This window comes from Apaloderma vittatum, unplaced genomic scaffold, assembly GCF_000703405.1.
Source record: "Apaloderma vittatum isolate BGI_N311 unplaced genomic scaffold, ASM70340v1 scaffold3381, whole genome shotgun sequence".
In the NCBI taxonomy this organism is placed as follows: Eukaryota; Metazoa; Chordata; class Aves; order Trogoniformes; family Trogonidae; genus Apaloderma; species Apaloderma vittatum.
In genome coordinates, this window is record NW_009699413.1 from 19,008 (window position 1) to 30,315 (window position 11,308).

At 42.0% G+C, this 11,308-nt stretch overlaps 1 protein-coding gene across 3 annotated transcripts in view; it reads right to left on the reverse strand.

The window, feature by feature from the left end:
- Positions 1-11,308, reverse strand: part of LOC104280632 (disheveled-associated activator of morphogenesis 2-like) — a 115,393-nt gene that overhangs the window by 4,326 nt on the left and 99,759 nt on the right. For 2 of the 3 annotated variants that reach the window (XM_009878339.1, XM_009878342.1), the window contains 2 exons: positions 10,486-10,546; positions 5,925-6,056 (listed from right to left, as the gene is read on the reverse strand). In XM_009878339.1, coding sequence (XP_009876641.1) covers positions 5,925-6,056; positions 10,486-10,546 — 193 coding nt within the window. The remainder of the gene's footprint in view (positions 1-5,924; positions 6,057-10,485; positions 10,547-11,308) is intronic. The other variant, XM_009878340.1, reaches the window with a different exon arrangement.

The window sequence follows — 11,308 nt, forward strand, 5'->3', positions numbered from 1 at the left end:
AGAAAGACTTCAGCATAGGCATTGCCACTGCTGCTTGAGCCCATGGAAAGCCTGAAGCTCACTGTTCAGAGGAGACGCACTACCTGGAATCTCTTCCCGCTTAACTTGTGGTTAACTCCTGTGAATACTGAAAATAAGGCACAAATTAAGAGCAGTGACTAGAACTGCCAGCTAAAAGGAAGGTTTGTCCACCTCCTGTGAAGCCTGAAGTCCAGGGGCAGCCCACAGGAGGTGTTGTACCTAGCGATTCCCTGCCTCTGTCCCCTGCGCTCTTCCTGTGCACAGCAAAGGTGGGAGAGGGGGCACACGAGAACCGAGCTGGTCTGAGCCCCTGAATGCCCATGGGGGTTTCCTAGTCTCTTAAGGAGGCTGAAAGTTGAAAAGGATGAGGTCCTTGCTGAGGCTCTTGGATCCCACATACAGGGAAGTCTCCATTAGAGGGTGGTGTTGTCCGCAAATGTTCTGCACGTGGCCTGTCACCCAGCTACCAGCACCAGCTAGTTCTTGTCACACTGGAAGAAAGGCTTTTGCCACTGCCTTCCAACTGCCACTCAGAGGAGGAGCAGTTTTGCTGCACTGGAAAGATCCAGCAGCCTGGGAGTCTTCCAGAGACACTCATGAGTATAAGGTGTTGTGGTATCTAAGCAGCGAGGAGGAGGAGGCTGAGAACAGCCTGTCTTTGGTGCCCTATAACATGGTTTAGTAGGTCACAATCACTTACTGTAAACCAGTGAAAGATGAAACACAAAAATCTCTGAGCTAGATGTACTAAAACAACTACAAAAGAGAAATCTGCAATTCACTGAAGTAAACACTTTCCTTCTTTCTCTATCCCCTCTGGGAAAAAGCTGACTGAGCAGAGGAAGGCAAGTCAGGAGATCCAGCCTCTGCTGCCAACTCTGCCCATGATGTGGCTTGGGAACTCATGCTCCCTCTCTGAGCCCTCCTTTTTCCATTCGTTACAGAACAGAAAGTGTTACCCCACCAATATGATATAGGAGATGGCAAAAAATCAGTTGTGCATATCCGTAGGGCACTACATCAATTCAATGCCCTATTGTAAAGAGAGTCATGCTGTCTTTTCACTGTTTAAACTGCAACAGACCCCTCTGATTTTATTACTCGACTGCTCCATGGGCAGATTCCCTGCCAAACAGTACCTGCTCTGCTGCGGAGTTTTGAAATCTGTAGCTAAGTCTTCAACCACACAAAACGTTTCCCAGAATTTTGTGACGTGCTGTAATATCGTGGAACAAGGGCTGAAACTTGGCTTATTCCTGAAGTCATTTGGGGACAGATGACATGGGCAAAAGCAAGATGGAAAACTGGGTTTCAGCAGGTTTTCCACAGTAATACAGGATGGTATCTCTTTTTTCATTAAAAAATTAATTTCCACACCTTAAGGGCCCCCGAGCTCCATGATATAACAGGTCCATGAGCTCAGTGCCAGCTCTGCTTCCTCTGCCAAACTTTCCACTGAATTCATCCCCTTGCCAAAGCAAATCGTTTAGACAGTTGTTTATTTTAAAAAGCCATTTTAGCAAGGAGAGGGAAAGCAGGACGGCAGCGCACATGCTCTCTGTGGTGCTTGCCAACGAAATGCTAAACAGTGGCAGAAGAGCTCTGGAAATGGCAGGAATGGAACTCTATGAGGAGGAAAAACAGCCATGATAAAAATTTCATGCTGTCTGCAATGGCGGGAGGAGCCAGTGCACAAATGAATTATGCCATGTAGCCATACTGTCTTCCCCAGAGAAGTAATCTTGAGTTTGCTGTTATGAAGACTCCAATTCTGTACTGAGGCTGTTGAAATGAATGTCTGTTCTCTTCATGAGACAGATTCAGAGCACTCAACGGAAAGAGTCCGGCCTACTTTGGAGAGGGCTGGACCCAGCTCTCCTTGTGCCTAAATGCTCTTAAAGGATTTGCCTGGAAGTTCAACAGTGACTCTGGCAGCCCCAAAACAGAGACACAGGTGCTATAAACATTTCTGATACACTAGATGCCAACGTGCCCTGAAGCATGTGTAGTTCTAAGTTACTGTACAACAGCTGTGTAATTTATTTACCAAATGGGTGTTTCTGACAGCAGACTATGGTGTCTACTCCATGCCCTTTGTAACACACCTTGTCTTGATTTCCTCAGTCCTTGTCCTGATCCACTCCTTATTTATTCATTATCTTCAGTGGCTGACAGAAAAATACCAGCCCCCTAAAATAAATGACTGAATTGCACATCCAGTAACTGGCACTTAGACTACAGTATTTCTATGTGCTTCATTACAACCTGCCATAAATGATGATTTTCTTAAATGGATTTTGGCTTTCACTGCCTTGCTGTTCTCCAAAACAGTTACTATATGTGCTAAGTTTATTAAATGCACGTGCAGAGTCGGAACTCTTTCTCCACCATGATAAACACCCTTCTTGAGAGGAGCTGTCATGAGACAGACTGGAAACGGACACTTTTCCTTACCTGCTTCACCAGCCTTGCCCAGGCAGTAGCCTCTGTTGTGCCTCTATGGAGAAGCCTAAGTTTGATATTCATCATACAAATGGCAATACCTGATTAAGCAGACTTTGTCCTTTTAGGAAGATCTAAAACATTTCTAAAACAGGTTTGTTGTAAACCAAGAACATAGTAGAATAGTTATGAAGCAGCCTAGCAATCTAAGTTCATACCTGTCAACATTTAAGTATGTTGGAAAACTTCATATAGGGCAAATGTCATCTTTTTCAAGTAGGAAAATAAAATTCATACCATGGGAGATCACTATTCCTCTGCCTGGGTATTTTCATTGCCTCCCCATAGGAAACACAGGGAAAAATTTTTACCAAGAAAATCCAACCACATTCTGTTCTTTCTGATGTAAAACAGTAATTTTTTCATCTGTTCAAACATGTAAAAACTGGTGAAAGATTCCAGGGCAGAATTTCACTTTCTCCTGCCCGCACCTTCCAGTTTATGGGAAACGGCAGAAAACATTATCCCTTGATCTAATCTATATATTCCCTTATAAAGTGGTATTAAAAGTGAGAAAAACACAAAAAGAACAAGAAGCAGCTGTGCTAGAGAGCCTGTTTAAAGAGTCATTCTAAATTTTCAATCAGTTCTTAACCAAGCCATCTGTTTACTGCAGGAAGATAAGTACAGTTACAAGGATTTCTCTGCAAACATGGATGCCTGCATCTGACAAACTAGCTCTTTAAATTTAAAATATCACTTCCTTCCCATGGCCACTAACTGTAAATGGTCCTGTTTAAGCAAAAAGGCCAAAAAAAGTACTGCAAGGGATTGTGAAAAATATCCTCTACAGGGAAGATCAGCACCACACCTTGGTAATGGATTGTTTCCATAACTAGAAGGAATAAAGAAATGACTTTTGCTAATACTAAAGACATTTAAGAAAATAAAATACTTCCCAGGTTGGAGAAGATCATCTGTATTGTTTCAAATCCCAGCTGAGGAAACATGGCTCTGATTAACTCATGGCAATCAATTAGCCACATCTATATTTAGAATGATATCCAACTCCAGCTGTTAAAACTAGGTCTTCATTATTATTAATAAATCTGTGAACCAGACCAATTCTTCCTGGGCTCATTAGGATATTTTTAAAAGTCCTCCCTCTCCCACTACCTTTTTTTTTCAACCTGCCTTGCTTTGAGAAATCAAAAAAGAACAGGATAATCAAATGTCTTGGTCATTCTCTTCCTTTAATTGGCTAGTTACAGCAGGTTTCCATGGTAAGAGAAAAGCTTGTGATTCAACAAGCACAGAGAGCCCATTGAGGTTGGAAGATGTTACAGGCTTTGCAAAACACATCTGGTTTGTTGAAAATTTCCAGCTTGCCTTTCCTTTCTTTTTCTTTTTTCTTTTTGTAGGAAAAAAAGAAGAGGAAAAAGAGGAAGAAGAGAGTGGAAAATTAATGTGAGGCAAACATGAGAAATAGCTCAGCATTAGTAAGGACAGACAGTTCTCTTTTAGGAGTCCAGAAGCAGCTTTTGCCAGTGGAAGAACCAAAGCCATAGGTTGAGCAGAAGTTGGAATGGTATGTGTTCAAACATTGTAAGGGTGTGTGAGGAAAAGGTAGAGAAACATTTCCTAAGTATGTTATATTCATTAAAATAAAACATCTCTTTATGTTGAGTGCTTTATGTTGGCTATGTCTAAAAAAGCGTGCAACAGCTTCGAGACATATTGATCTGTCTGTAGGGAGATTCTCTGGTTATTCTTAAAGCAAAAGAATGGCATTTTTCCTGCAAGTACCTCATCAAGAAAAGTTGCGTTGCCATGCTGGACATGTAACACTTGTTGGGTTTTAACTCCTGACTGACCTTGTAAAGAATCTGCACTAGGCTTTTGCCCTAACGTGCCAAAAGAAAGGACCATCACCATCTATAATACCAAACCAAAAGTGGGCACTCTAAGCGATGGACAGAGTGAAATCACTTCCAGGAATGTGTACCTAACTATCATGGGAAGTTAAAAAATTTACCCTGTCATGAAACAGGAGCCCTGAAACCATAGAAAATCGAGGTTTTTCTCAGTAAACTTAGTGGAAGCATGGAATGTAAAATATTGGTTTTGTGATTATAAATCCAGTATAGTGTGAACGTTATTATGCTGAAAACAGTCTGAATCTTCTCAAGCAATGTGACAACAATGAAAAAAATTAAGACACATTAATCTCCACAAGATTTCCTTACATTAACGAGTGTTAGACTGTCCAGCTTTGCCTTCCAAGTGCTGTAATAACTACTGCCCCATCGGCATTTGCCAGGGCAGTCAGCTCTAGCTGACAGCTCCTGGTGTTGGCAGCTGCAACTCAGGATTACCGACATTATCTCTATAGCAAGGAAATGCTTTTGAATTACAGAGTGACTGGATGAGTGAGGAAACTTAGTGTTCAGATCCTCAGCCTGTACTTCACCTATGCTTCAAAATCTAAGGCCTACCAATCCAGCAGCACAGGTTTCATTAACAATGCAATGGGTCCCTTAAAGCTACAAGTTCTGACACCAGCAGTGGAAACAATTCAATCCAAGAGAAATAACACGTTTGTTTCATAAAGCCAAACACTTTCAACGTGCCAGCCAACAAGGGCAGAATTACCATTGCATATAGTTTACTTTAGAACTTGCTCTTCTCTAAACATTTTCATATGCTTATGATCTTTCTATATAAATTCTTCCTCCCTCAGCTGAGAGACAGAGGGATTAGTGCCAGCCTCCCAGTCATCAGCAAAGAACAAGTACCTCCTTAGTTGTACAAACCTGGCAGCGGAGATGCAGACAGTGAAAGGACACAGTTATCACAGCAGCACAAGGTACTGGCTGTACAAGAAGGATCAAAGAATGCTGGACAAACCACGCATGTTTGGGATTTTTATCCTCGCAATGATATACAAGCAGTAACAGAGAAGTCTAAGTGGAAAAAAGCAGGTATTCAGGGTTACTAAATGACCCAGAAGGGCATTTTTAAAGGGAAGAAATGAAGCACAAACGTCCTCATCTGAAGGAGCAGAGTAGGATGAAGTCAGAAGCAGAAGGTAAAAGATGAGGTCACTATCACTAACAGACCTCTTTTTGAGAAGCTGCTCAAAAGGCAGTCCCTTCAACACCACGGCACAGTGTGGTACTCTGGTACAAACATTGCCTTTGCAATTCTATGCCACATATGGGTTACAGTAAAGAAGATTAGCAAGAAGTGGGCAAGAGCATTGAACCTTCTTTTAATCCTAAAACATATTCTAAACAGCTATAGAATAGATTAGAAAAAGTAAGAATTTTCAGCATAAACCACTTTCCGTGTCTGTTACAGATTTCACTACAGTCTCAGCATCTGAAATTCCTGTTTCCATTTTTGATTCAGGCTTTTGACTGAGCCTGTGAAACCCCAAGCACTTCAAAAGGTATTCTTACCTTGTCTCTAGCCTCACTGAGAAGGTCTTCCAACTCTGAGAAGCTGAAACTAGCCACAGTGATAAAATCACTCATGACGGGAACGAACCTGTCCCCTGATTCCCGCATGCGTCTCTTCTGATAATCCAGTTCCTGAAAGAAAAGAAGGGATATAGACAGGCAAGCATCAAAGATTCCTTGCTGACATGGGAGGGAGCAGGGAAGCCCATCTGTTTCGCTCAGTGCAGAGCATGCTTTGCTCCCACGCTGCACACATTCACACAGAACTGTAATTCAGAAAATAAGTCAAAGGTTTTGTCTTTTCAGCATGAGAGAGAAGGTTAACATGGGATGAAGGAAAGTCTGAGTTATGGTTCTCTTTATCCTCAAACAGCCACTCCCAACAAAGCCATTAACATATTGGATTTCTAAAGCAACTTTATAATTTAAGCATCAAGTACATGAAACGCTGCATTTTTTTCCTGTGTAAAATGACAAATAATAGAGTACTCAGATTGTGTAGCAAGTGAATTTGGAATTTTAAATAGGGAGTTTCCCTCCATCTTGTCTTCCTATGATGACTCCAAAAGGTTGTATACTTGGAGAACTGTGTACATATGTGAATAATCTATATAGTTCCTAGCTCTGGATCTCCCTTCAGTTCTCTGAAAAGCACTGTGTGGGCAGCATAGACATCAAAATTGGTTCTCCTACTGAAGAACAAGCAGACAGATGTCAGGTGCAACATCTGCTAGCACCCTACTAACCAATAAGCATTAGCTCAGATGTCATAAAAGTGACAGACTGGGGCTTTTGCAATATGATCATCGTGGGGGGGAAAGACATAAAACCATAGGAAACAAAGCTCTGTTTGTCTGCTACCTACAGAAAGAAAAAAAAAATAAATTGTAAGATTCTTTCTTTCCAGCTCATTTTTTTTTTTTTAGTTTTAAGCCAAGATTACCCATGCTATCTCTTCCTCTACTCTACCCACATACATGTGGCATGTAAAGAGCTACAGAGCTCCTCAAAATGGATGTTATAGTGAGACTGGCAGTCTCCCATGCCTGTGCTTGGCTTGTGTGCTGTTGACAGTCTCATGGGGACAATAAAATTGTAATCTAGGCCTCATCTTTATTCTCAGCTGAATAATCAGTAGGAATGATAAAGCTTTACTTTCTCTGTAGGAAACAGCATGAGACAGCAGGTCAAGTTACAATCTGACCCTCTGTTCCCTTTGGAAAAAAATATTTTTGTGCTGGCTGCAACTCCAGCTACGTGAATGTTTGGTGCTTTCTGTTACTGGTCATCAAAATACCAGCTCACAGAGCCAAATGTGTAGGTTTATAAGCATCTATGCTCAGAAGCTCCTTGGGTTTTGCACCACAGTGCTGCCGAACGCAAAGAATTACTTCGGCCATCAGCAATATAAAATCAGATGTGATACATCTTCTGGGTCTGATGTGAGTTGGAAGGAGAAAGAAACCACTACAAGGAAAGACCATAAGGCAGAAAAGGGGCAGGAAAAGCAATGAGCAGGTGGCCAGAGAAAATTAAAGAAGTGCTACTTCCCTTGCTTTATATTACAACGTCTTCTCCACTGGTTTTCCCACACATCACAAGCAACGGTCCCAGGAGCACTACTCAGTTACATCACTTTGCCGTGAATTGTCTCTATGTTACAATCACTTTGAATCGAGACTTAGAAGTATAGGAAATGTCACTTCACATATTTCGAAGAATTACACATATTTTTTTCAGCCACTCTTACCCATTCTAATTTTTCAGCTAATTTTAGCTGAAAGTTGCTCTATCTCCTCCTTCCTCTGCTCCCCAAGCAGGTGAGTATAACAGTTCTGCATTCTTACTCACTGTTGAAAGCTATGGCATTTGGGACTGTTACTGGAGAGCAATGTTTTTCAAACCAAAATTAAGATTAGGCAGTCTGTCCCTCAATTTTAAACTCGGTCCTTCCCTGCAGAATAATTCTTCCAAAATAAAAAAACCACAAACACACAAGTAACTAGCATGACTATGTAATCAGCCAGAGAGAAATGCCAGAGAATAAGAAACTCCTCTGTATCATCTAGAAATGGTCTATGCTAGTCATAACAGCACAACAGGAGAATCCCTGGTGGGCTGGGCTGCTTGTTCTCTAGACAGATGAAATGATTTCTCAAGAGGTTTCACAAGTGGTGGTTCTGATCTCATTGCTGTGTAAGAGAGAGCTCTGCTGACAGAATTCACTTCCTGATTTGAAGAAGACCAAGAACTACGCAGCTGTCCCTTTGGAGGCATCCTACATAAAGGCAGCAGCTGCATGTATGTCTTGAAAACTAATGTATCGTAGTTTTACAAAAAAGCTGCAAGTCCAGGAAGACAAAGGGTTAGTAGTACCTTTAAGAACATCTGACTGTGAAACTATTTTTAGCTTTCTATTCTTAAGAGGCCTTGAAGAAACTTCTCAGTAACTGGAGCCAAGGCTGTGGTGAGAACACACTGGAATGGAATCAAGAATCACACTTTCCCCTCCTCCCCCTTCCACCTGACAGCGATCTTCTGTTGTTGCTATAGTGCGGCTTTTTACACTCCAGAACACCACAAACTGAGCAAGCAGGCTGGGAGGTTCTGGAAGCCCCAGATGAAAAACGGCAGGGAGAAGACTGAGGAGGGAAGATGATGACTGAAGGGGAAAAGAGGGGTTGCCCATGGAACCCATGCGTGGGAAAGAGAAGAAAAATTGCCTGTAAAGGCAAAAACAACAAATAATCTGATCACAGAAAGCAAACCAGAAGTAGGTACTCCCATTTCAATGGGAGAAATTGTGTGTCCCAGCCAAAACTGGGCCTCTCTTCATGTCATAAACTCCATGTCAGCCTTCCCTTTACAGGTGCTTTTAATTCCCAATCACTACACTCCATGCATGCAGCAGTATCTCTTCTCATTGCTGCATTCTCCCTTACCCCAACAATCCAGAAATAAGTCTTGGAAACTTTGGTTTTTGACAGGAGGACCACTAGCTAAGTGCATGATAAACTACTGGAGGTAGCCAGACAGCCTGCGGGCCACCGACAGAACAAAGATCTCTTCCTCTACCCAGAGAGCCAAACCAGACTCAAGCCAGGTGAAAGGAAAACAAAGTTATCACTGGCTGTCTCACAGTGGATGAGGACGGGAAGGTCCTGTCTTAATTCTTTGCAGATAGGTAATCTTTGCACAAAATCCACCCAATGCAATTTCTAACAACTGGTCCCTGCACGAGCAGTCCCAGTGCAGAATGCTCCCCATCTAGAATGCTCCACTAGCATTAAACTGGCATGAATTGAAGCCGACAGGTGAAACATCCTGAAGACTGAGACTGAAAAGTGTGGCTAATAAAACCCTCTTTGAAAAAGCAAAGACTAGCTAAACACAGCAGGGACCCTCTTGAGTTTTGAAGACCTCTGCCTTGTCTCTAAGCACTACCCTTGCCTTAGTATATCCAACAGACAAGAGACGGCAGCACCACCCTGAACATAACATTTTGTTCCTATACTTTCAGGAAGAGAGAATGGTGTTCCTAGTGTCAGAACATGTTTCTCTGTGCAGATGATGGCAGACATTAAGGGACAGAGACAACAGAGTGACTTTAACCTTTAATCTTTACTTGTTCAACTGCTGTGCAAACACTAACTTGCTGTTCTTCGCACCAACCCTTGTGAGAGGCAGCTATTTATAACTGCCATTTCACAGAGAGGACAAACGCATGGAGTTGTTCAAAGTCACACACACATGTCAATGGCATAAGCATAAGCAAGAGGCAAATATGAGAGTTCCTACCTTCTCCTGCCAAACATGGTATCCCACTCTGTGGTCTCCTGCCTCAGGAAGGCTGGAGTCTTTCCACAGGAACAAACCCAACCTGCTAACTAAAGGAGGCTTCCAGGTAGGGGAACTGCAGCTGACACACAAACCTGTGACTCCAGGAAGTATTTAGGCCCATCCTTCATCTTTAACTCTTATGATTTGGTGCACACAACTGCATCAATGCACCATCTGTACTGTTCTCTGTGGGAAAGGAAGGTTCTGTACTACCTAAGTACAAACTGAACACAGACAACCTAATAGCAGGAAGAAAACACCATTGTTGCTTTGCTTGCCTGCCCAGCTCCCTCATCTTAAACCAGTCTATCTTTTCCTTTGCATTCCTAAGCAGTGCTTAGGATAAGTTAGGGTTGCATGTAACAGTGCACTACCTGTTTACCAGTACTCCAAGAGCCACGTGTAACACTTGCTCAGCAGCCAGCCATCCCTCAAGAATTTTATTTCTTCTTTCAGTCTACGCCATTTGTCAAACTGTCCTTTTACTTTCCAGGCTGAGATCAAACAAGCTTTTCATTAGGCTTAAGTCTGCTAAGATCATCAGCAGGAGCTCCACATGAGAAGCTTTTATTTGTTTTTTCTTGGTTAATGCGTTCTGGAATGGAATGGAAAGGAATGGGAAAAAAAAAAGCTCACTTTCTCTTATCATAAAATATATAGTGCCCCTGATTCTGAGAGAGATATTTTAAGTATGGAGCTTTGGAAATCTTTAGATACTTACAGCTTCAACAGCTTTCAATCCAGTCTTTATGTTGTTGACTTCCTTCTCCAGCTCTACCAGGCTGCACAGGAGACAGACACAGAGCAGATAAAACAAAAAGAGCAGTGTTACACAGGAATACAGGAACTGTGCAGCAGATCAGACCATTGGCCCGTCAAGTCTGGTGTTCGGTCTCTGGAACCAACCACACCAGATAATTAGAAATTAGGGGAAGAGGGTCTGTTATTGCTCTGTGATGTTTTTCGTATGAGATGTAAGATAAAGGAGACCCGTGGTCACAAGGAAGATCAGGATTTTCCTGGGAAGGAGAGGTTGCCCCCTGAGCTGAGCCTGACTGTCCAGCAAGGACCATGTGCCACATGGCCAGCCTGCAGTACTCAGCTGATATGTGAGTTTTAGCACACACATTACTGGAGTCTCAGATTATCTCTACTTACAATTCTTAAACCACTTCAATACTACATCTCATTAACAGTATATTCACATGTGATTTTTGTCACCATCCTTGCAAGTTTACATTGTAATCGAGCACATAATCTTACTGCTAATGTTAATAATTGCTTCCCTAGACTCAAGTGTTGTACTGAATTTCTGCTCATCTTATACAAATGAGAGGTTTTTCCTTGGACTTGTATGAAAAAAAAAAGATTTTTTATTTACAGGTAACTAGTTAGTACCTATTTGCGAGGCAGCAGGCACCTCCTCCAAGTATTTGATGAGTAGTAGCTTATATCTCAAAAAACACCAATAAGCCTTGATAAATGCCTTTAAGTGTGAACCTACATTTATATTTTACTTATCTTTCCTTAGCTGGAGTAATTCC